The sequence below is a fragment of the Oryx dammah genome, unplaced genomic scaffold (genome assembly GCF_014754425.2).
Source record: "Oryx dammah isolate SB20612 unplaced genomic scaffold, SCBI_Odam_1.1 HiC_scaffold_3, whole genome shotgun sequence".
In the NCBI taxonomy this organism is placed as follows: domain Eukaryota; kingdom Metazoa; phylum Chordata; class Mammalia; order Artiodactyla; family Bovidae; genus Oryx; species Oryx dammah.
Window position 1 is genome coordinate 87,521,302 of NW_024070187.1, and position 25,981 is coordinate 87,547,282.

Here is a 25,981-nt window from a genome sequence, read left to right on the forward strand (position 1 = left end):
GATGAAGCACAGCACATTGTGCCATGTTGTGACTGCTGATAATAGCTCTCTGTCTCTCCCGTTAGATAATAAAGTCAGTGAGAACAGGGGTGGTGCATGTTTCTTGTTGCTAATTATTCCCACCAAAGAACAGTGCCTGGTATGGTGACTTCATCTTTTTGTTGAATGAATAAATAAAACTCCCATCTATTAAATGCCACTCTGCGCAAGGCCCTATTCTTAACTATTTATGTTCAGTAGTTTATTTAATCGTGAAAGAATTCTATCAGTCTCCTTATATTGTAGATGATGAAAATAAAGCCCAGAAAAGTTAAACAACTTGTCCAAAGTTTTGTAGCTAAGTGGCAGGGCAAAAATTCAAACCTGGCCCCAAGCCCTCACGTCGAACCATGACATTGTACTGCCCTTCTGATTATAAGGCAGTAATGAATTTGTGCATTTAGTTGAATTTCATACAACGTCTGATGCCATCTTATCTATGGCCCTGTTAACTTGGGTTGTGCAATTTAGGGAAAAATCACATTCTTGAATGCCTGTAGTTTGAGAAGAGTATTTGTTATATTTGCAAAATGGGATGAGTTTGCAAGTTTCATCCTCCTCCCCTTTTTCCACCCAAAGAAGGTCTGTGTCCTTGAACATAAAACACAAATAATCCCTGTGTTGTTAATGATTAGCAAGTCATCCTATTTGGAATGTAAGGAAATAAAGTAATCGATGTACTGGCAACAGATTACTAGTTAACAGGCCTTGCTAGAAAAGACTATAAAAGAATTTCAGTTCAGTTTTCAATATTCTGCCCCAATCATCACCACCGAGGACCAAATAGCTAGCAGGCATGAAGTGGGTGGTATCATTCTTTTTACTTTTTCTACTAAATTTTAGTGATTCCAGGACAATGCATAAAAATGCATATGGAATAGGTAAGATAGTTTGTGTTTTTCTTTTGTCTTTTTTCGACATGAAAATTCTTAAATCTGTATTTATTCATTTGCTTTGAATTAGTTATCATATTACTCCACATAGAGGATACATATTTCATTGGTGAATAGCTTAAAATGAATGATAAATTTATATCTTTATAAGAGTACAAGAGTTTTACAAAATCATGGAAGTGTTTAACATTATCTGTGACTAGTTCAATAGTGTTAAAACACTAGATATAAAATCTGAATTTTAGTGTTAAGTCTACTATAAATTATTCTGCTTAACTTTATTTCTAAGCTTCTTTGTTTTCCCAAGTACAAAATTAAGATATTTGGATAGATGATTCTTAATGTCTTCTCAGTTCTAAAATTGTATAGTTCTAACTGAGAAACAAACATTATATCTAGTAATGATGCCTTTCCTGACTGCAGTTGAAAACGCCATTATTCATGAAATTTATCTTGCTTTCCAGATTCCATATTGGATTCTTCCCCATGTTCTTCAGGGACGAATTTAGTTGGCCTGTAAGTTTTGCTTGTATAAATGCACTTTAAGTATGTAAAGCAATGAAAATTTAATTTAGATAATTGAATAAAATTGGATACCTCTATGAGTTTTTAAAAATGTAAAAGCAAATGAGACAATGTTAAGAAAAATTATTTATGTTGAATATCAAATTGATATTGAAGAGGTTGAAAAGTTGACCCATGCCTTAGATGTTAACCTCAGCCTCTAGATTCCTTGTAAATCTATGGGACAAACAGAATCAGATTTTAGAACTTGAAGAATAATGTCTGATTGATGGTAACTCTATACGAATTCAAGAATTTTTCTCATCAATACCAATAGGATGATAGTACCATATTTTCTAATCTGAACACTGCTTAATCCTAGTAACAAATAGTAGAAGGTGAAATGTTCTGTTTTTGGTTATTTGTAGAGGGTATGTTGTTCTCTTGAATGCTGTCTTTCTGTTCCATACTTCTGAAGTTTCTAATAATGATTTTAAAGGCATGTGTTACAGATATCGATTGCACACAGAAACCTGTGATAGTAATGCTTTGGGTTAATCCATGATCAGACCTTGATCGCCCTGGGAGTAGACTCAGGCAAAAGTCTATTGATTAATTCTCTGCTTAAAAACACACACACACAAACAACAAACTACAAAGTATATAGATACCTTCAAGTATGGATACATTGCAATGGGTGGATGACCACAAAAGGAGGAACCATTCTTAGGGGAAATCCACTTATTTTCTTTGTTAACAGATATATATGTATTCATGGGGGAAAGGGACAAGAAGAAGATGGACATTTCTTCTGGATGGCTAAAATTTACATGCATTTTTAGCAAAAGTTATCCCCTAAGCAGATTACAATATAGCAGACAAAAACAACAACAACAAAAAAAAACTAACCTTGAGAAAAAGAAGTCCATTTCTTAGGCATTCACATATATTTTTGTTTCAGAGCTACCATATTTTTTGCCCAGTCTGTTCAAGGAGCCACTTACGAGGAAATAAGTCAAATGGTGAAAGATGTATTGACTGTAATAGAGAAACCCACTGGCAGTGAGCAACCTGCTGGGTGTTTAGAGAACCAGGTGAGTGGAGAGCAATAATTAAAAAAAAATTATTGTGATATTTGACTAAAACTCAGCATGCAAAAGAGAAGATGCAGGGAATGCTTAATAAATAAATACATTGAATTATTTGAAAACCTGTTTTATGAGAGGAGGTTTAATTCTGATTCACTGGAGAGAGCAAAGGAGAAAACAATGGATGTCTATTGTAAAGAGATGTTATAAGCATGGGGACTAAGAGCTAAGGTTCTGAAATCAGAGTATCTAGGTGACTGTGGGCATATTACTAAACTTCTTTGAGTTTAGTTTCTTTATCTATAAAATGAGTGATAATAATAGCTTCCATTTCTGGATTGTCATGGAGATTGATATGATGAGTAGTAGGAGTTAATTTTTATTAAGCAAACAGTGTGACAGCCATTCTTCTTGGGAATGTTATGTACCTATTGATATTCAAAATATTTTGTGACATGGAGCATAGCTTTGATGAATCAGAATGAACGTTCAGTGAGCCAAGAGATTTGGGGTAAGCCTTGTTGGCAGAGTATCAGCTTTGCTTGCAAATGCTAATTTATTAAATATTTGCCATAATCCTAGGGGGCAGATGGAAGTCTTCCAGTTGGGGAAGCCAAAGCACAGAGAGGTTAGATAATTTTCCTAAAGGCAACTCACAACCAGGATTTAACATCCTCAATGGCTTCATTATATTAGACTCTACACTATAGCAAATGTGAGGAGGATAGCACAGATTAGGGTTGCCAGATTCAACAAATAAACAACAACAAAAAAATAAGAAGCCCTCTTAAAATTGAATTTCAGATTAACAATGACTACTTTTTTAGAATAGGATACCCTAATGTAGAAGATCAATAAATGACAGTTATTATCGGTTATTATTATCTCAATATAGAAAATAACTAAGAACTTTAAAATAATTAGAGCTACCAATTATGAAACAAAATGCCCAGAGAATCCTCTGTCATGATGGAGCTAATGAAGTAGCCAAAAGAAGATGCATCTACTTTACTATAAAGGAGGTGCCCTTTTAAAGATATAAAGTATTTATAACTCTGAAATTGATGACTTAGTAAAAGTCCCTGATTGGCAGCTCTATTTTTGACTTGACCTGATAGTCTAAAAATGTATGTAAAATAAGCAAAATGCATTTTATATCACAACTTTACATCCAATGAGATATCCAAGGTGATGTTATACAATAGTGACTTATCATTGTAAACCTAAAGACATAATTTTTATGTAAATTTGAAATCGGAAGTCTTAGTTAAGATTTCTAGGATTCTCTAAATATTAGTAGTTTTAAAAGCTAAATAAAAAATTTCCCTAAGTGAATGAAACACACATAATTCTCAGAGGCATTCATCAGGTTATTGGTGTTATCACCTGATTTTGGTAAAATTAAGGCAGCAAAGAAGGATTTTAAGCATTTAAAATGTATATTAAAAAAAATTTGTTTTTAATTACACTGTGGGACTTGTGGGACCTTAATTATCCAACCAGAGGTCAAACCCTGGCCACAGCAGTGAAAGCGCCAAGTCCTAAAGCACTGGACTACCAGGAAATTCCCTAAAACATTTTAGATAAATGTATAATTAGACCCATTAAAAGTATTTGAGGCTATTCTTATTCCATTTCAAATTATTTTCATTTTTGTCTGAAAGTAATCTCCAACTTTTAGATCAGTGTCTTATCACAAGAATATCAGATGGAGTATCTATGTTCTCCTTTTAAGATAAAATAATTTTGTCATGTGTATTACTCAAGGTTGGCAACTAAATTCCATTTTCCAAACACATTCAAAGAAAACTATCCCATCAGGATGAAACTAAATATATTGGAATTTGTAGGGGGAAATTATTTTCCTAATCTACAGTTCTGATTCTAGATATTAGAAAACTTTTCATGTATTTTGCAGCATTTTTAGGTAAAGTTGTCTTTCATTACAAATAAATCTTCTAGGTATCTGCCTTTCTGGAAGAAATTTGCCGTGAAAAGGAAATTCCTGAAAAGTATGGGCTTTCAGACTGCTGCAGCCGAACTGGAGAGGAAAGACAGGACTGTTTCTTGGCACACAAAAAGGCTGCTCCAGCTTCCATTCTACCCTTTCCAGTTCCAGAACCGGTCACAAGTTGTAAATCGTACAAGGAAAATAGAGAGCTGTTCATAAACAGGTAAGACCCCAGAAAGAGTGCAGTGCCAAGCAGAATCCAGAAATTCTGCAATTTGTGAATGTAGTCCAATGCATGGAGAAAAAAATTTTTTGTGTGGCAAGCTGAACTCTTGCCCTGTGAAATAAAGTGAGCAATGGTAACTTTGTCTCCACAACAGGTAAATAGATAGGTGTAGACCACACAGGAGACCCACAAGCTGTCAGTCTCTTAGACACACCTTGTTTTTCCTAATTTTAGCTTGCTCAAGAATAATATTTAGCTTGTCCAATTTTTCTATGGCACAAATGACTCCTTCTAGAGCCAAACATTTGGTATTTTGTGTTCTTCAAATTGCTTGGAAAAAAAAATTAGCCATCCAGGAATGTTTAAGATACATAAGCATGCCTGTAGTTCAGAGGTTAAAGCGTCTGCCTGCAATGCGGGAGACCTGGGTTCGATCCCTGGGTTGGGAAGATCCCCTGGAGAAGGAAATGGCAACCCACTCCAGTATTTTTGCCTGGAGAATCCCATGGACGGAGGAGCCTGTTGGGCTACAGTCCACGGGGTCGCAAAGAGTCAGACACGACTGAGCGACTTCATTTTCTTTCACTTTAGTATGTTTTAGGGACATGTGTAATTAAAAGATGCTTACTCCTTGGAAGGAAAGTTATGACCAACCTAGATAGCATATTAAAAAGCAGAGACATTACTTTGCCAACAAAGGTCCATCTAGTCAAGGCTATGGTTTTTCCAGTGGTCATGTACAGATGTGAAAGTTGGACTGTAAAGAAAGCTGAGAGCTGAAGAATTGATGCTTTTGAACTGTGCTGTTGGAGAAGACTCTTGAGAGTCCCTTGGACTGCAAAGAGATCCAACCAGTCCATTCTAGAGGAGATCAGTCTTGGGTGTTCTTTGGAAGGACTGATGCTAAAGCTGAAACTTCAATACTTTGGCCACCTAATGCGAAGAGTTGACTCATTGGAAAAGACTCTGATGTTGGGAGGGATTGGGGGCAGAAGGAGAAGGGGACAACAGAGGATGAAATGGCTGGATGGCATCACCAACTCGATGGACAGGAGTTTGGGTGAACTTCGGGAGTTGGTGATGGACAGGGAGGCCTGGTATGCTGCAATTCATGGGGTCGCAAAGAGTCGGACATGACTGAGCGAATGAACTGAACTGAACTGAACTGAACTGAACTGAACTGAACTGAACTGAGGGACGTGTGTGCTTGGCACATATGATCATATTGATGCTCACAAACAGCCTATCAATTCTCCTTGTCCTCTTCCTCTTGATTTCTTTCCTTCTTCTTGTTTGCAGATGAGGAGATTGAAGCTTAGACAATTTCGGCAATTGTATGAGGGTTAGGGTTAGTTCCCAAGAGGGTATTTGAGTCCAGGTTCTCTGTTGGGGAAGCCTGTGTCTAATTCTTAATCACTTCTATCTTCCCTGGTAGTGCCTAATCCAGAGAAATATAGAACCTGCCCTTAGAACATCTCTGCTACAGTGGTTGCCAGGGTGGATAATCCCATTTTGCACTGATAAGAAAAAAATACTTTACCTTTCTTCTTTATTTAGTGAAAGTCTGGCCTTTCTGATTCTGGAAACATGTCTGAGTAGACTTCTTGAAAAGGATACTTTAATATGAATCACAGTTGGTGGTTCTGCCTAGTTTGTTCTCATAATAGAATATAGGATTGGCTGTCGGATTTTTCTTTTTCCTAGTGCATCTTTATTTATTTTTATTGGAGGATAATTGCTTTACAATATTATGGTGGTCTCTGCTGTACATCAATGTATACCAGTCATAATTATATATATATCTTCCCCCTAGGATCTTTAGTGAGGAAAATTTTGACAGCAAGTGGAAAAAAATGACTATTTTCCTAATCTTTAAACAATTCCAGAGTCCAGTTCCAAGCAATAGCAGTCCTATTTTAATGTGTTTGTAAATTTCACTGCTCCTTTTCATTTCAGATACATCTATGAGGTAGCAAGAAGGCATCCTGTCCTGTACGCACCTACAATTCTTTCTGTGGCTACTCAATACAATAAAATTATTCCACATTGCTGCAAAGCTGAAAATGCCACTGAATGCTTTGAAACAAAGGTATTATATTTGCAGGGATATCTGAATCAATAACTTCAATTTAATTATGACTGACTAAAGCCAAAAAAAAGTTAAAAATAGAAATACGCTCTGTGTATAGAGTAGCATTTTCAGAATAGGATATATTTCAGTAGTCTGCTATTCTTTAGGCTAAAAACCTGGGTTTGCTGCTGTTGTTTTTTTTTTTTAAATTCATTCGTTTATCCATCCATTCATGCAGACAATGATTATTTTATTATTAAGGAAGTAAGTTTGGTGGGATAAAGACAGAGGTAGAAGTGATAACATAAATGAAAGAGAGGAGTAGAAGGGGAAAGAAGATGGGGCAGGAGGAAGAGGAGAAACAGAGCAGGAAAAGAGGGAAGAAAATGAACGAGAAGTGGGATAAATGCTTTATATTTGTTATTTCTTTTAAACCTTAGAGTAAATTTGAAGTAGAAGTGTTATTGTCATTTAACAAACAAGGAAATTTAAATTTAGAGATGTGAATAGGTTTCTTAGGTTTGGAGAGCTAGAATAACATCCACAATTTATTACTTGTTGCTTAAAGTCATCAACTTGATGGACAGGAGTTTGAGCAAACTCTGGGAGTTGGTGATGGACAGGGAAGCCTGTCGTGCTGCAGTCCATGGAGTCACAAAGAGTCAGACATGACTGAGTGACTGAACTGAACTGAAGTGAAAGTCCTATAATAAAAAGTTCCTAAGGACAGTGACTATTCCTAGAACGTCAGGCTGTGATGCAATCTCACTTTTTGTGACTGAGCAGCCACTTAAGAAATGATCAGGCTTCAATTTGTTCAAAATTACAGTTGTTTATTCATTCTCAAGTATGAAAATTGCAGTGTTTTTGTTTCAAGTTACTTTTAATAAATCTGTCTGGCATAGATGTATATAAACCCATCTAAAAGAAAAAAGCATGAATAAAGTTTTGTAAAAATACATGAGATTTATAATTTTTAGCAAAAAGTTTTTGTAGAGTTTCATGTTTTATCTGTGAACCTTCCTGGTGGCTGGCTCAGTGATAAAGAATCCGTCTGCTAATGCAGGAGACCTGGGTTTGATCCTTGGGTTGGGAAGATCCCCTGGAGAAGGAAATGGTAACCCACTCAAGTATTCTTGCCTTGGAAATCCCATGGACAGAGGAGCCTGACAGGCTACAGTCCTTGTGGTCACAAAGAGTCAGACATGACTTAGTGACTAAACAACAACAACAATAAATAGCTGTATCTGTTGTTTTTCTAATTATTAGAGTCTAACAGGAAAAATGCATCCTTTCTTGACACCTTTTTTTTGGTTTGTTTTTCTGTCTAGGTAACGTCAATTACAAAAGAATTAAGAGAAAGCAGTTTGTTAAATCAGCATATATGTGCAGTAATGGGAAAATTTGGACCCCGGACCTTCCGAGCCATGTAAGTTTGAGCTCTATCTGGAAGATATCTGCAAAACTCCCATTTTGTAATTTGAGTCCACTTTTCTTGTTATTACTGTTGTAGAGAATGAAGTTTCCATTGATGAGAGCTATTGTGGGCTTCCCTTGTAGCTCAGCTGGTAAAGAATCCATCTGCAATGTGGGAGACGTGGGTTCAATCCCTGGGTTGGGAAGGTCCCCTAGAAAAGGGAAAGGCTACCCACTCCAGTATTCTGGCCTGGAGAATTCCATGGACTGCACAGTCCATGTGGTTGCAGAGTTGGACACCACTGAGCGACTTTCACTTTCACTTTTCACTGTGATTAGAATCATGAAATCTTAGGAATGGGGAGAACAGATCAGTCTGCTATTTAAAACTTTCTAAAGTCTAGACAAGATAATGCTTATTATGCTACTTAACTGTTCTTCTAGATACTCAAGTTCTGGACTTCAACTTATTTGTGCCTCATAATTATAATTATTTTCCTGCATTCTCTACAAAGTAGATTAGCCTTTCCTAAGTATCATTTAAAATTTCTGCCTTAACAAAACATTTTTTATTTTAATTCTGCTTCCTACTCTGCTATAAAAGTCCATTATGCCAATTGTTGCTCTTCATAAATATTCACTCGAAGCAATAATATTAGAATCTACTGTCCAGAGGAAAACAAAATTGTCATTTCTGAAGAACTGGCATGTATTTTCCTAACTGATGAAAGCATATGTTAATAACTCACTGAAGTTTGTTTTCTTGTCCCAAGTTTTTCAATTGACTGTTATACTTAGCATATTTGCCCTCTTTCTTCCTTTGATTGTATGTATGTATGTATCTGTGTATCTATCTATCTATTTAATCTATCATCTATGTATCTAATTTTGGAGGACTCGACTGAGCGACTTCACTTTCACTTTTCACTTTCATGCATTGGAGAAGGAAATGGCAACCCACTCCAGTGTTCTTGCCTGGAGAATCCCAGGGACGGCGGAGCCTGGTGGGCTGCCGTCTCTGGGGTCGCACAGAGTCGGACACGACTGAAGTGACTTAGCAGCAGCAGTAGCAGCAGCATGTATCTAATTTATCTAATTTATCTATTTTTGTTGTTGTTAGAATGAGAGGAATACTAAAAAAACAAAACCCAAACAACTTAATCATGTAGTTCAACCTCTTCATTTGCAGACATGAGTAACCCAAGTCCAGTCAGATTAAAGCAGTTTACCCAAGACCACATTACTGGTCATCAGAACCAAGTTTTTCTAGGTCCTTGTCATTATTTATTTCCATCACATCTGCTTGTCTGCTATGTCAGTAATCTCTAACTGTCTGAATCCTCACAACTGAGACTTTGCGGTCAAATATGGAAATCAGAATTATCAGTGATTTAGAACTGCACTAGTCAGTATGGCAACCACTAGCCACCGGAAGCTCCTAAGCACTTGAAGTGCGGCTAGTGTAAAGGAGGAATTGTGCTCTAAGTGTAAAGCCAGATTTCAAAGACTCAGTATGAAAAAGAAAATGTGCGATATCTCATTAATAGGCTTACTGTTATACAACAAGGACCCACTGTATAACACAGGAAACTATATTCAATATCTTGTAATATCCTATAATGGAAAAGAATCTGAAAAAGAATATGTATATATATAAAACATATAAAAATGAGTCACTCTGCAGTTAGCAACCTGAAACTAACACACTGTAAATTAACTATATTTCAATAAAAAGTAGTTAAAAATAACTTTTAACATTGATTGAAATATTATTTTTCATATATTGTGCTAAAAAACATATTATTACAGCAAATTTAACCTGTTCCTTTTTACTTTTTAGTATGGTTGCTAGGAAATTTTAAACTATATAACTGGTTCAAAGTACTCTTCAGTTTTAAACTGAAGCATTTCTAGTATAGAAAAGCATCTGGCCTGCTAATTGAAGAGTACCAAGTACATACATGTAAAGTATATTGATTTGCTTGTTTGTTAAATGACACATTTAAAAATATTGTACTTGGTAAAAACAAAGTTTTAAGTCATGGATTTAGTTCCAAGACTGATTGATTCTTCTTGGAGGAGGTCAGATTATGTTTTAACTACCCTCCAACTCTATTAGAAACTTAAAGATTAATTCATGACCTACTTTATTTAAATTTACCTTAGTAAAACAATGTAAGTTAACAGTTCTTTAAATTCCAAAACCAAAAATGGAATAAAAACCAAAGAAAAAAATATAATTATAATGACATTATTTATCATTTGATATCCATAAATGATTAACGTTAAATATTCTCAATTAATAAAGAAAGTCTGTCAACTAGTAGCAGCAACAATACCAGTTACTCTAGGATGCAGTGGTCTCAACTAGATAGCTCTTAAAATTTACATAAAATATGCAGAAGGAATAAGAACTTTTATTTCTGACTTCCTTTGTGGTCATACTATGTGTCTTGGCATAATGACACATCTGAGATCTGAGTGTTTAGTTGGCATTGCTTTCTTGTTCCTGTTGATTCACACATATGCACCCTCCCCAAATCTCAGGAGTGGTTTTTTCTCCCTCTCAAGTGAAAAAGTGATTACCGTTCTCAAAGAATTTTCCACTTCTTAATTATTTTTCCTTTTCATTTTTTTTCCACCTTTTCACAACAAGGATCCCAAATACTCAGCATCAGGATCCAGCAACAAAGAGAGAAATATTGTTGCAAATCACAAAAAAGGTTTTAGGAAAAGATAAATTAATTCCATACCATTTGTAGGGCCAGATCACAGTTTATAGAGTCACTGCTTTGAAAGACTGGGGTAGAATTGTTAAGATATGTAACACTTTCCTTTTTCCTTATAAACAGGAACATTTTGGCCTTTTCTCCTTGGAGTGCAACTAGATGAATACTCTATGCGTGTTATTTCATCTTGATAGATAGCCATGATTGATTTCTAATTCTTTTTTCCCTTAGAACTGTTACTAAAGTGAGTCAAAAGTTTCCCAAAGCTAACTTTACTGAAATTCAGAAACTGGTCATGGATGTTGCCCACATACATGAGGAATGCTGCAAAGGAGACGTGCTGGAGTGTCTGCAGGATGGGGTGAAGAGCTTTGCCTCCTACAAAAAAGATATTCCCACTCTCTTTTCTTTCTTTTGCTCTCATTCTAAATGGGAGAAGGCGGTTGCGAGTTGGTCATAGGTGTGGTAACTAGCTGACAGTGAACAACCGTCTTTTCTGACTTTGTTTTTTACTTCAAGCATAGGCTCCTCTTGCTAGCCCATTCATTTTTACTTTGAAAGGAGATGGGAACCCTCCACATAGAACTGAAGGCAGGCAGACTCTTTACTGTTAATATATTTGTTTTTCCATCCATTTGTACTTTCAATTGACAGTATGCATTGAGTACTTTCTATGTGTTAGCCACTGTTGGGATCACCTATTAGGAAGACACAAGCTGACTTCAAGGAATTTACTATCTGATAAGATAGATAAGACATGTGACCTCATTGGGATCAGGGACTGTCTTTGGTTGGCTGTTATTTCTGTAGGCACCAGCACAATGCTTGGCATATGGAAGGCACTCTATATTATACTCATAGAGCTGTTACATGAATACAACAAAATAATATAAGAAACATAAAAACAACACAAAATACTGTTTTACAAAGTAAAAAGCTAGCCATCAAGGAGAGGTGTGAATAAAGGGCTCTAAGGTAATTAAAAACCAGAAACAAATACACCCAAAACAGAACCCTCAAGCATGCCATAGTCAGTTGAGCTTTAAGCGGTGTGGCATTGATCTATTTTGGGCCACCCTTGGCTTCTTAGATGTGCAATAGGCCTGTCTGTCTCCAAATTTCTCCCTCTCTGGTCCCCCTGTGATACACCTTCTTCTTTAAGGAGGCTTAAAATCATTGTTCTTAGATATTTAGATGGCTTGAAACCAGGGCTGGAACGTGGTTTCCAGAAGGTTGAAAGTGAGGGTAAAATGCTCATTTCAACCAGTCCAATGGCAATTTGTCTGAGATTGTGAAGTCAGCAAGAAGCCAAGGCTTCTGGGGAGACCTGAGGGTGACTCTGAGCCCAGGCAAAAAATCTTGATGTCAGGAGTTGGGGAAAGTGAACTGGGGATGCTGCCTCCAAGGCAGATTTTCCTATCTCATTTAGTTTTCCTTTTAGAAGCACTTACCTTCATATTAAGAATGGTAATAAGAACAATTTTCTCTTTGTATCAGTTTTAGTTGACAATTTTACTAAGTGGTATGGTCATTTCTTAAAGTTTAGTTTTTTCAGTTTTTAGAGTGCATAACCATCCTTTTCCTTTAAGGTGGAAAAAATAATTTAAGTATAGTATATTAGTTGGATTTTAACAGCCGAATAATGGGTTCTAATTGTTCTTGATAAGAATGCACAGAATTTTCAGGACTTTGAGAGGATCATGTAAGCTCAGTTTCTTTCTTGGTCACTTACTTACCCTGAACATTTCATTGTCTATAGACTGCCCTCTGGAGGTCATAATGGGTTACTGCAGATTGTTTTGCTAAAAATGAATCTTTTGCTCTCCATGATATGCCGTCAATAGCAAATGTTTAGTAGCACATTTCAATACTAATAGAAAGATATGCAACAATATGCATGTCATTCACTTTAAGGCATACATTTGTCTTTTGTTTTTAAAAACTTGCTGTGAGGGTAAAATAGATTTTAGCTGACACATATGAAAAGAATTGAACAAACAAGTTTGGGTGGAAAGAAGTGAAGAGAGACAGAGGGGGGAAAGCACTACCATAAAAGGGGAGACAAGGCAAGTGTCTTTTTCTTTCCTTCTTTCCTTCCTAGGATTGGCCTTAAGATCCTGAATTAAAGAATAAATTTTTAAAACTTAGACTTTGTTTTTCTATTGCAGGAAAGAGTTATGTCCTACATATGTTCTCAACAAGATATTCTGTCAAGACAAATCGCAGAGTGCTGCAAGTTGCCCACCACACTTGAACTTGGTCATTGCATAATTCATGCAGAAAATGATGACAAACCTGAAGGCTTATCTCCAAATGTAAATAGGTTTTTAGGAGAGAGGGATTTCAACCAACTTTCCTCAAGGGATAAAGATCTCTCCATGGCAAGGTAACACACTCTGTAAATGTTATGTTCACACAAGTAAGAATTATGATGTGACTGACAGCTCTGTGTTGTTGAAATGGTTTCTGAACTCAGGAGGGGAGGATGATGTTAGAATGTTCTAAGCCAAAATATAGTTAGGCAGATAACAAGGGAATAAAGAATGGGATCTGTTATACTGATGAGACTTTCACCCTTGCTGTTACTCACTGGCTTGCTTATGAGGATGCATTTTGTTTTGTATCAATTTCTCTGGAATCAGAAGCATTATGATCCTTGTACGGATTGCTCATATAAAGATCACCATTGGTTTTCTGAATAGGTTATAGATATTTTTATAATAAGAAGGGCTCATAATTAAGAATGTGCTTTTTCACTGTGCATGTTTTAAAAACTTTTCCCTCAAGTATAACTTAATAGATAGTGCTAGAAAGAAGGGCCTTTATTGTAGCAGTTTATTTGCTATTTATTGAATATACATTTTATTTTTTAAGGAAATAAAAATGCATTTAAAGATATTTGCAGTATGGCACTAATAACTGTAATTTACAGGATATGTTCTCATTCTATTTGCCTTTAAGGGGAACAAGCAGCTAAGTTAGTACATTTTCCTTTATTGTACAGTGTGTATCAATGGACACCATTAGAGGAGGGATTGTGCAGCTCTTAGGACATTATACTTAATGATCTCCAAAGATCTTTCTAAATTTAAGAGTCTGGTTTTAATGTGGTAATGAAAATAATGGTGCAATTTTCTTTTTAATAATCCCAGAGGATATTACTCTATTGTTGCCTTAAAATTAGACAGGCACACATTGTTTGCACTGCTAAATTAAATTATTTAAACAAGAACAAAGTCTAGATTTCAGAAACTCAGGGACAATATTATTGGAGGCAGAACTAATATGACCTATTTCTATAATCTGGGAATACAATCAGTAAATTCAAGATTTCTCTTTAAATTTACCTATTCATACATTCTGAAGCTGTTCATTTAATAGAAGTGGTTCTTCAATTGGAAAGGTTCTTCACAGTAGAAATTTTCTCAGCCAAGAATGATCTTTCCTCAAACATTCTGTGTGGCTTCCTTCAACTAGGTTTTTCTTTTGAAAGAGCTGCTCAAAGAGACTTTTCTTGACCACACACTCTAAATTGTCACCCTTTTCCCTCTTCTTTTATTTCTCTTCATTGATTTAGCAATACTTAAATTAGATGACCTATTTCTTGTTTGTTTCTGTCTCCCTATAATGCATGCTTTTGAGAAGCCAGGCATTTTATCTTATACATTATTGAAACCTTCCTGCTTAAAGAAAATGCTTACACAGAAATGGCAGTGGAAAAATATTTGTTGGATGGATACATTTAAAGGCCATAAGTGAAAAGCCAAAGCGAATGATGCAAGAGAAAGCAAAATACAATTTTAGAACAATTTGAGGGGTCATAATTTTCATTAATAATTTTGCCATGCATATAGTTGAAATCATATTTGGCTTCTAGGTTTATTTACTTCAATGTTAACTCCTGCATGTTATATAGCAGAGGAATAATTTGTCTCTTAATTCCAATAACTTGTTTTTTTCACACATATTTCAGATTTACATATGAATATTCAAGAAGACACACTAAGCTTGCTGTTCCAATAATTCTAAGAGTTGCTAAAGGATATCAGGAAGTACTGGAGAAGTGTTCCCAGTCGGAAAACCCTTCTGAATGCCAGGATAAAGGGGTAAATTGCTCTAGTTTTTTAAGAAAAATCTGAAAAATTAGATTGATATCATGTATTGAAAAGTGCTGTTTGTTTGAAAATACCTAGTTACTAATGAGTTGTTAGGTGGTTATATTTATTAAATAGCTATCTAGCTAGTGATTAACTGGTAGTCAACAACTTTTGGCTTATTTTAGAAATACAAATGTTTTAACCAAAAGTTCTTTTATACATAGAATAAAAATAATATTCCTTTTGAATAGCTCCAGAAAGGCAAGAATTTGTATAGAAAGAATTGTAATTTTTTTTACCCAAGGATTGAGTTCTGTCATACAATAACTTGTGGTTCACACAGTTATAAACGTAAATCCCTAAAGTCCATTTGCTTTAATTCTCATCATTTATTTTTAATATTAAAGATATCTTTAATATCTTTTTAAATATCTTTAATATTAAAAAACCCTCTAAAAGAGATTTCTCTAAGATTGGTATCATAATAGAATAAGGTGTTATTTGGCCAAATTTTACATATAAAGTTGCTTGTAAAAGGTGTATAATAATGCTTGTATTTTCAGGAAGAAGAATTGGAGAAATATATCCAGGAGAGCCAAGCCCTGGCAAAACGAAGCTGCGGTCTCTTTCAGAAATTAGGAGAATATTACTTACAAAATGCGTATGCTTTGTTTAAACAACATTTTAAGTGATGTATGGGAAGATTCTCTGGAGAAGGGAATGGCAGCCCACTACAGTATTCTTGCCTGGAGAATCTCATGGACAGAGGAGTTGGGTGGGCTGCAGTCCATAGGGTCACCTAGTCGGACATGACTGAGTGACTAACACTTAAGTGACTTAAAATCATTAACTGAGGAGGGAAAGATTTTTCTAAATTAACCACCCATGGCTATGCTAATTTCATCACCTAGTTGGACTGGTGTGCTCAGTCGCTCAGTCACGTCTGAGTTTTTGCCACCCCGTGGACTGTCGCCACCAGGCTCCACTGTCCAAAACCCAGTTTCCTGTTCCAGCAGGCGGCCTTCCCCAGGCCCCTCTCTTAAGGAACAACAGATGGCCTGTAAAGATGGCTTCCAAAGTCTGGCTTTGGGTTGCCCAAACCATGTGGATTTTTGCACTAAGGATACCCCTTCTATCATAAAGTTAAAATACCAAAAGATCAAAGTTCATTTCAAGGAAACTTTTGAAGGTGGGAATAGAGTCAGCCTACTGCCCAGTGTTAATTTTCCCACTGGGATCTGTTGGTGTAACAGGAGTGCAGGGAGTGAGTGTCAGAGCGAATGTGTCCCCAGCACTGGTCCAGGCACCATGTGGATGAAATAAAGGAGCTGAATTCATGCCTTCTGATGCCAGAAGAGGGTCTTTGAGAAGGCATGGGGGTCCAGAAACAAGTGAAGAACTCAGCAAGATTTGGTGGGAAATGCTTCTTTCAGGTTTCTTGTTGCGTACACAAAGAAGGCTCCTCAGCTGACCTCACCTGAGCTGATGGCCTTGACCAGGAAAATGGCGAAAGCAGGAGCCGTTTGTTGCCATCTCAGTGAGGACAAACAGCTGGCCTGTGGCGAGGGCCTGGTGAGTGTTCTGTTTGGTCCTATCCTGTTTCTGCCCTGTTGGACTCGAAATAGCCTTATGGTTCCCATTTGGGGGAAACGGTTAAGAACCAACGTGGAGATAGTTTTCCTGGACTTGCTTGATTAGTTGCAGTTGAAGGGGTGTAAGAACTCAGCTCTGAATGGTTGGCATGTGGTCAGGCTTCCTGTCCTTCTAGAATGACAGTGAGTATATTCAACAGTTTCTGAGCAAGCTTTACGTACAGGGATGACAAAAAGACTGACGCATCGCTAGATTCATGATTTCCCCAAATACCTAATGTTGAAAAAGCTTCAGGTTTGACAGTTTCAGAATCTCTATTTTATTTTTAGCCATATCAATGTTTTTGTCTTTTGAAGTTTAATTTTTATGATGATGATATTAAGGACAATTTATCCCCCTTAACAGGGTACAGGGTATAGAACAGGGTAGTCCCACGTTCTGAATAATAAAATGACTTTCCAGTTGGTAAGGACAATAACCTTTACTTTTTAACATCACTGGTGTCATATATATGATTACAGGTTTAATATTTTCCATTATTTTTTCCCTTAAAGTCACAATTATGAATAAAATTGTGTATTCCCCCCCCTCATTTTTCCTCTTCTGTATGATGAGGAGTCAATTGCTAGTAAGTCTTCATGTCCTGGAATTTTTTGTCAAAGGTTAGAAGTAAAAAGAAAATTTCCTGTAAGTAAGCATTGTCATCTTTGTCATTTATGGAATCCCACATGTTAGGAGGATGCAGGGACAAGGGTGGTAGAACGCTTCAGGGATATAGTTTCTGGGGCCTTCTGCCTACATTCCTGTCCCATTTCAAGACTTATTAGGCTTGTCACACTGGGAAAGCTGGTCATCTCACTAAGCTTGAGAATTTTCATCTGACGTCTGAGAACAGAAGTTGTCAAGGGCTGTCTTAAATGAGATAATCAGTATGACTCGCTCAGCACTAGCGTGATACATAGTATGCATACACAATATGTTGGCCCTTATTACAAGTTATTATTAGGTGCTTAAGAAATATCTCTGGGGACTTCCCTGGTGGTCCAGTGGTTAAGTCCTCACCTTCCAATGCAGGGGGTATGGATTTGATCCCTGGTTGAGGAGCTAAGATCCCACATGCTTTGTGGTCAAAATATCAAAACATAAAACAAAAATAATATTATCACAAATTCCAGAAAGATTTTAAAATTGGTCCATATAAAAACTTTTTTGAAATAATAAAAAAAGGTATCTCTGAAGTGTGGAAGACAGGTGAATTCTACATGAAGAAAGCCTTAAGGACATGCGTGTGCGCACACACACACACACACACACACACACAGGCTTTATTTCTTTTCAGTTAGGACTATGAGCTTCCCTTGTGACTCAGCTGGTACAGGATCTGCCTGCAATGCGGGAGACCTGAGTTCAATCCCTGGGTTGGGAAGATCCCCTGGAGAAGGGAAAAGCTATCCATCCAGTATTCTGGCTGGAGAATTCCACGGAATGTATAGTCAATTGCGTCGCAAAGAGTCAGATACGACTGAGCGACTGACACTTATGTATTAACTATGTGAAGAGGTTAGGTTTTGCTATTCTTACCTTCATAAAGTGATTCTCTGAATCCCAAAAGGAAAATGGAAAGGTCAACTAAATATACATGGAAAAGGTAAGTCATGTAATGATTTCCTGGGTCAGAGCAGAGACTTTTCCCCTGTGGAAGTATGTATGTAACTGAAAATGTGTTTTCAATAGCTGACACAAATAGCTGAAGGGGCTGTCTTCCATATCACCTGTGGAACATAGGTAACTAAAAGCTGAAGTTGATCCCAAACAAGTGGGTAAAGGTAAATATGGCAGCACGTATGCTGATGCAGACAGCATGTTTTCCTGTAATGTTAATATTACTGGACATCAAACATTACTGCAACAATTTCCCTGAATCAGTTCTCTGGTTAATGCTCCATCTCTTTGCTTTCTCCTCTCTCACTCTCCTAATCAGGCTGACATTATTATAGGACACTTATGCATCAGACATGAAGAGAATCCCATAAACCCTGGGGTTGACCAGTGCTGCACCTCTTCATACTCCAACAGGAGGCCATGCTTCAGCAGCTTGGTGGTGGATGAGACATACGTGCCTCCGCCATTCTCCGATGACAAGTTCATCTTCCATAAGGATCTATGCCAAGTTCAGGGGGCACCACTGCAGACGATGAAGCAACAGTAAGAAATGGTTATTTGCTACTATGGAGAAGACTGACATCACAAAATAGTGGTGGAGATTTCTACCTCCTGCACTCAACACTCTTGGGCTCACCAGGAGAACGATATTACTCCAAAGCACTTAAAGTGACTTTCAAAATTGTCTTGTCTCAGCATCTTCATAGCCTTTAGTCTGGAAAAATTCACTGGGGGCAGATGTTCCTGTTTGTAAAAAGAGTCTCCATTTTAACTATGGTTGTGATGCATTTTGGGCTTGAGAAAAAGGAGGTAATCTGTTCAGGGTTAATTAGGGTACTATATCTTTATAGGAAGTCTTGGGTACTTGCAACACAAGCACTGAAAAAGCGCCTTTGCATTTTTTCCACACTATTTACTCCTTGAAGAAAATAACCATAATATTCAATTCAACCATGAAGTATGGGTGTTAGGAAATGCAATGCACATTTCAGTTCATCGTGGGACACATTCTGTAATGATGATAGTAATGCAGAGTGGAATTCATTTCTGCAAATTTCCATGCATTTTAATACCCCCGTGCTTTGTAAAAGGTCTCCCTTCATTTTGGAAAACCTGTTCTTCCCTCTTTTCTGTCACAATCTGAGGCATGTAAGAATGCTACCTTCTCTGGCAAGCTTCTCCCACTTCTTCAGTTAATGTTAATTTCAACATGAATATATTGCTAAATGTGTTGTCATTGTTCAGCCCCTCAGTTGTGTCTGACTCTGTGTGACCCCCTGGATTTCAGCACTAAATGTGTAGTACAGGCAATTAGGATGGACAGTGTTCAGGTAAGGGTGGGATAACTGTGAATGGCAGGGATTTGGAAGTTGGAGACTTTGAGTATAGATAAGATATATTTTAGAAGAGAGAACCAATCAGAAAGGATATTTTAGGCAAGTAAGAAGACTGTATTTCACTATATACAAGTATGGTGAAACTATGAAGTAGTGTTTCATCTATAATTTGCATAAATCCAGACCAGTGGAACATTTAGCATGGTTCTAGCCTCAGTCTTTCTAATAAATATTAGACAAAATATGTGTGGTAAGTCTGGAGATAATTGATGGAATGAGGATGTAGAGCAAGGATTGCTGGGGCTCTGAAAGTTCTCTGCTAAGAAGTTTTTAGAAAAATACCACCGCAAAGCAGACTTCTCTTATATATTTTTTTGTTTTAAAACAGGTTTCTCATTAACCTTGTGAAGCAGAAACCACAAATAACAGAGGAACAACTTGAGACTGTTGTTGCAGATTTCTCTGGCCTCCTGGAAAAGTGCTGCCAAAGCCAAGAGCAGGAAGTCTGCTTTACAGAAGAGGTAGGTACAGCTCATTTTATACTCAAACACTCAGTATGGAATTTTCTGTAATGAAAAATGAAAAGAATATCTCACTAATTTATAATTTTAAAATAATGCCAGAAATATTTATATTTAATTTAGAAACAGATCGAAAGACTATAATGTTTAAAAATAGTCATAGTTTTCCTAAATATTAGGAAGAAGTGTAATTTGGAATGTATAATGAGAGTTACTAATTTTGATTTATTTCCTAGTGGAGAAAACCATAGTGAATATATAATGAACTGATGATCATTTAGAAGGCTTCTAGCCTAAAATTTATCAATTCAGCAAATGGATGAAAAGTTGCAAATTAATTGTGCAAATGGAATATTGCGGGAATATTTATAGAAAGTATATTGAACTCAATGAGGAGCAAACATTTGAATATTAACAGAGTAGTAATTAAGGATTATCTTAATATAATTATTTAGCAATTTTGGCTGGATTTACAAATTGGTTACACTTTGTAAGCCTCAAGTTTGTATTACTAAATACATTTGAATATAGCATCACTATATTTTAAAAAGATATTCTATATTTCAGCTTTTTGCTCTTTTATTTGACTGTCTCATAATACAGAAGTTTAGATGTTTTCTCATTTGATAATGTTTAGAAATGTTGAGTTTTTCAATAGATAATATGATTCTGTGTGTTTTAATGCGTGTACTTATTAGTATATGTTTGTGTTTTTGGTAGAAGTGGGTGGGACAGATAGCAAAATCAGATAAAACTAGGTCAAATAGATTTTATGTAAACTATTTATGATAAATATGATACAAAAAGATTAATGTCCCCTGTTCTGAGAAGACATTAATTTACAGGTAGAGAAATTAACAAATAGTAGCACAGTGGTATTTTCTCTGCAAATCTTTCAATTTCTATGACTGATTTTTAGAGAAAGGAGAGAGGATGAGGCTTAGTAAGAATTTGGAGTTTGGTATAGGAAATACAATATCTGCTGTTGATCAGAGTAGAAGATTTTTTCCACCTCTGGCTTCCGTTGTCCAAGTTTGTTGACATCAGAGTTGCATATCTTTATTTTAACCCATTTAATCTATAAACCTGTGAGTTTACCCCTAGCTAGTAGAGAGTTAACTGTGTTGTGACTAGCATAGTCATCTACTTTTTAATCTGATGAGTCTTATTGATTGAGTTCACTTTTATTTTTTTCATTTTTTATTAGTAGTTGAAGTACTGTATTATATAAGTTACAGGTATACAATATGGTGATTCACAATTTTTTAAAGGTTCTACTCCATTTATAGTATTGGCTATATTCCCCAGGTTGTACTTTGTATCATTGTAGCTTATTTTATACCTAATACCTCTTACTTCCCTCCCTCGTTATCTCCCCTCCTTCCTTATCTCCCCTCCCCCTTTCCTCTCCCCACTCACTGGTAACCACTAGTTTGTTCTCTATATCTGTGAATCTGCTTCTTTTTTGTTATAGTCACTAGTTTGTTGATGATTCCTTTTTATTTTTTATTTGCAGGGTCCAGCACTGATTTCAAAAACTCGTGCTGCTTTGGGAGTCTAAATTACTTCAGGTAACAAAAAGTTTAGAAAAGGCTAACTATCATGTTGATTCTCCCCAAATATTGATCCATAGTGAAATGCATCCTAAGAGCTAGCATTAAATACTTTCTTAAGTCAGTCAGTCAGTTCAGTTCCTGAGTCTTATCTGACTCTTTGCAACCCCATGGACTGCAGCACGCCAGGCCTCCCTGTCCATCACCAACTCCCGAAGTTTGCTCAAACTCATCTCCATTGAGTTGGTGATGCCATCCAACCATCTCATCCTCTGTCGTCCCCTGCTCCTCCAGCCTTCAATCTTTCCCCGCCTCAGGGAAATTCAGTAAAAAAAAAAAAAAAATTATTTAAAACCCTGGAACACAATAATGTTCACAATTTTACACTAGTGATTTGAGTGACTCAAAATTCTTTTAGGCTTTTTCACAGGCTTCAGAGAATGCCATCAGGAGGCCTTCCTATCAGTATATCTGATACAGATCTGATATATGTATATATACATATATATGTATATAATATACACACATACACACAAAAACCTGATGCAAAATGCTAAAACCAGTTACTGCACCTATTAATTTAATTAATATTTATATAATATTTTTATTCTTGTTACAGGAGGAAGAGAAGAAAACAAGTCTTTATTTTTGTTTGGTGTGAATTTTCCCCTTTAATTCTAACTGATTTGTGCTTTTCATGAATTAAAGAAATGATGAAAACTTTTATGTGAGATTTCCCTATCACAGAAATAAAATACCTTCAAATGTTTCCTATTTCTTAGTCTGCTTATTTATGAAAACATGTAGATAATTTCTTTAAATCATTTTGTATACCATTGTTGGAAGCAGATTCTGGTCACAAAGCACTGAGAATTGGGCCCTGCAGGAGATTAAAGCTACTCAAGGATGGATTTATGACACTGAAGACTAAATTATATGATGAACCAAAAAGATGTTCCCAAGTAAAGCACTATTTGGTACTTCCAGGGCATACTGTTCATTAAATATCACTTAAGTATTCTAATTTAACATCTACTTTTTTCTTAATCTTGTTCAGTTCTCTATTCATAGACCTTTTAAAACATGGTGTTTACTGTAGTTATTTTGATTGACAGTGACTGACACTGTCACCAATTATTATTATTTCTTTTTATTCTTCAAGTATTTGTTGAACATTCACTGTGTCTCGGGTTCTGTTCTGGGTGCAGTCACTGTCCTGCAGTTGCTCAAGAAAAGAAGGAAGCAACTAATAGCAATGCAACAAGATTATGGCTATTATAGAGGCAGCAACAATATTGCTGAGAGAATGAAAGAGTGGGTGAGACCAGTTGTGACTATGGAAAGTCACACTGACAGAGACAAACATTTAAGTGTCTCAGAAGATGAACGGGTAAAGAAGAAGGCAAATACATGAAAAAGGAAAACATGAACTATGGCAAACCATGACGAATGAATGTCTAGGCATGGAAGATCAAACAAGACATGCATACTATATGGGATGGAGTGGATTCTCATGGGTTTTACTACAAAGGGTTTGAACAAAGTCTTATGGGCACCAGAGGATGAACATAATATTTAAGCAGAGTAATTAGTTTTAAAGGAGATATCTAATGAGATTTGGGAGATGGGGAGTTCAGTTCAGTTCAGTTCAGTCACTCAGTCATGTCCGACTCTTTGCAACACTGTGGACTTCAGCATGCCAGGCCTCCCTGTCCATCACCAACATCTGGAGTTTACTCAAACTCATGTCCATTGAGTTGGTGATGCCATCCAACCATCTCATCCTCTGTCATCCCCTTCTCCTCTCATCTTCAATCTTTCCCAGCATCAAGGTCTTTTCAAATGAGTCAGTTCTTCACATCAAGTGGCCAAAGTATTGGGGTTTCAGCTTCAGCATCAGTCCTTCCAATGAACATCCAGGACTGATCTCCTTTAGGATGGACTGATTGGATCTCCTTGCAGTCCAAGGGACTCTCAAGAGACTTCTCTAACAACACAGTTCAAAAGCATGAATTCTTCTGCACTCAGCTTTCTTCACAGTCCAACTCTCACATCCATACATGACCACTGGAAAAACCATAGCCTTGACTAGATGGAACTTTGTTGACAAAGTAATGTCTCTGCTTTTTAATATGATGTCTAGGTTAGTCATAACTTTCCTTCCAAGGAGTAAACGTCTTTTTATTTCATGGCTTCAGTTACCACCTGCAGTGATTTTAGAGCCCCCCAAAATAAAGTCTGCCACTGTTTCCACTGTTTCTCCATCTGTTTGCCTTGAAGTGATGGACCGGATGCCATGATCTTTGTTTTCTGAATGTTGAGCTTTAAGACAATTTTCTCACTCTCCTCTTTCACTTTCATCAAGAGGCTCTTTAGTTCTTCACTTTCTGCCATAGGATGGTGTCATCTGCATATCTAAGGTTATTGATATTTCTCCCAGCAATCTTGATTCCAGCTTATGCTTCATCCAGCCCAGGGTATGGGGAGTAGGGGCAGGGAAAAGCATAGTGGGGAACAAGGTCAGTAAGTGGTGACAAAAAGATCAGCCTGTGAGTAGGGAGGCTGTTAATTGTATTAGATTTTGAATAGAAATCTAAAAGGTATATTTATGTTTTAGCCTCTGCTGCTGAAGAAAACATTTGCTCAGAGCAATAAAATGAGATTTTGGTTCTAACACAGTTGCTTTGTCCTTCACATTTTCCTTTCAATTCTGTTGCAGTATCTGTGGACTTTGCCTTATTTTGGTGTAATTCTAAAACGTGTTAACTTAAAGATCACAGTAAGATAAAGTAGAATTCAACATAAAAGCATTTAACAAGAAAATAGTTTTTTATTGTTAAGGGGAAAGTTCGAGTAAGATTAAACTCTTTGGAAAACATATGAACCAAATTATATTTCATGGACATGTATAAAGGAAAAGAAATTTTTGAAGCATTAGGACTAATTGACACAAAAACAACAAAAAATTGGAGATTTTAGAACAGGTCTACCTCTTAGAAAAAAGCAAGTTAAGCAAACAATAAATAAAGACACTAGGTAGGAACTTTTCTAATCAAAGCTACCAGTGGCTTCCATGGTGTAAAATGTTACCTGCTTTCTCTGGTGAGAATTTGACACAATAGATCACTGCCATCTCCTTGAAACATTTTTCTTGTTGGCTTCTGGATTTTACTCCAACTTTATTGACTGAATCTCCTCAATATTTTTCACTACATTTTCTGCAATTCTTTGACCTCTAAATGTTGCAGTGTCCCAGAGCTGCTCTTCCCAAACATAAAATTACTCTCTGAGTCCTAAGTCATTTCATTGCCTGACTCTTTGCAACCCTATGGACTGTAGCCAGCCAGGCTCCTCTGTCCACGGGATTCTCCAGGCAAGAATACTGGAGTGATTATCTCATATAGACTTGGTACATTCATACCATCTAAATATTGACAACACATATTTATATCTCCAACTTGGCTTTCTTTCCCCTTAATTTCCAAGCTCTTGGGTCAGCTTCCTCCCTAACATCTCCATGTTGATAATGGGAAGACAGTTCAAATTTCGCACAGTTTAAACTGAACCCCCAAATCTATGTCTCCCTCTGTCTTGTCCGTCTTTCTGGTTACTCAAGCCGGAAACCTTAGAGTCAGGTATGGTTCCTCTCTTCTGCATCAGCCCTACAGTCAATCTATGAACACAGCCTGATGACTCTACCATCAGTGTACACCCAAAATTTGACTTTTCCCCAATACCACTAGTGCAAGCCACAGTCCTGCCTCAGAGGGATTATTGCCACAGCTTCATTGCTCTCTTTACAAAGTACCCTTGCCTCATTGCCAGCTCAACGTAGTAATTGTAGTGATCTTTAGTTGAAGTGCAGTATACCACTTTTTCACTTAAAATTCCTAGTAGCAGGACTTTCCTGGGGTCCAGTGGTTAAGACTTTGCCTTTGAATGCAGGAGGTGAAGTTTCGGTCCCAGGTCAGGGAGCTAAAATTCCACATGCTTCAGGGCCAAAAAGCAAAGACATAAAACAGAAGCAATGTTGCAACAAATTCCATAAAGACTTAAAAAAATGGCTCACATCAAAAAATCTTAAAAAAAACTCTCTAAGTAACTTCCCATCTCACTCAGATTAAAGTCTCTATAATGATTCTGCGTGATAATAGCTTTCTGCCCTTTTCTCTTTCTTTTATTCGACTGAGCCTCTTTGTTCAGGTACAGTGGCCTCCTGGATATTCTTCAAGTTACCGATTACTTTCCAATTAACTTGCCACTGTGATTCTTTTTGCTTGGAAGCTGTGCCCTCAGATATG

At 36.6% G+C, this 25,981-nt stretch overlaps 1 protein-coding gene across 1 annotated transcript; it reads left to right on the plus strand.

Moving 5' to 3' along the window:
• Positions 1 to 835: 835 nt before the first annotated feature.
• Positions 836 to 22,449, plus strand: LOC120861426 (alpha fetoprotein). The gene is made up of 15 exons (XM_040237052.1): positions 836 to 920; positions 1,397 to 1,448; positions 2,398 to 2,530; positions 4,487 to 4,698; positions 6,658 to 6,790; positions 8,104 to 8,201; positions 11,149 to 11,278; positions 13,086 to 13,303; positions 14,891 to 15,023; positions 15,578 to 15,675; positions 16,448 to 16,586; positions 18,589 to 18,812; positions 19,995 to 20,127; positions 21,644 to 21,698; positions 22,300 to 22,449. The coding sequence occupies exons 1-14, from the start codon at positions 836 to 838 to the stop codon at positions 21,686 to 21,688; spliced, it is 1,833 nt and encodes a 610-aa protein (XP_040092986.1). The 3' UTR covers positions 21,689 to 21,698; positions 22,300 to 22,449.
• Positions 22,450 to 25,981: the final 3,532 nt, after the last annotated feature.

Excerpts from the sequence above, each read along its gene's own strand:
- LOC120861426 (XM_040237052.1), top strand. The coding sequence starts at position 836 with ATGAAGTGGGTGGTATCATTCTTTTTACTTTTTCTACTAAATTTTAGT. Across the intron at positions 2,531-4,486 it reads CTGGGTGTTTAGAGAACCAG|GTATCTGCCTTTCTGGAAGA; the intron begins GTGAGTGGAGAG and ends TAAATCTTCTAG. Across the intron at positions 18,813-19,994 it reads CTGCAGACGATGAAGCAACA|GTTTCTCATTAACCTTGTGA; the intron begins GTAAGAAATGGT and ends GTTTTAAAACAG.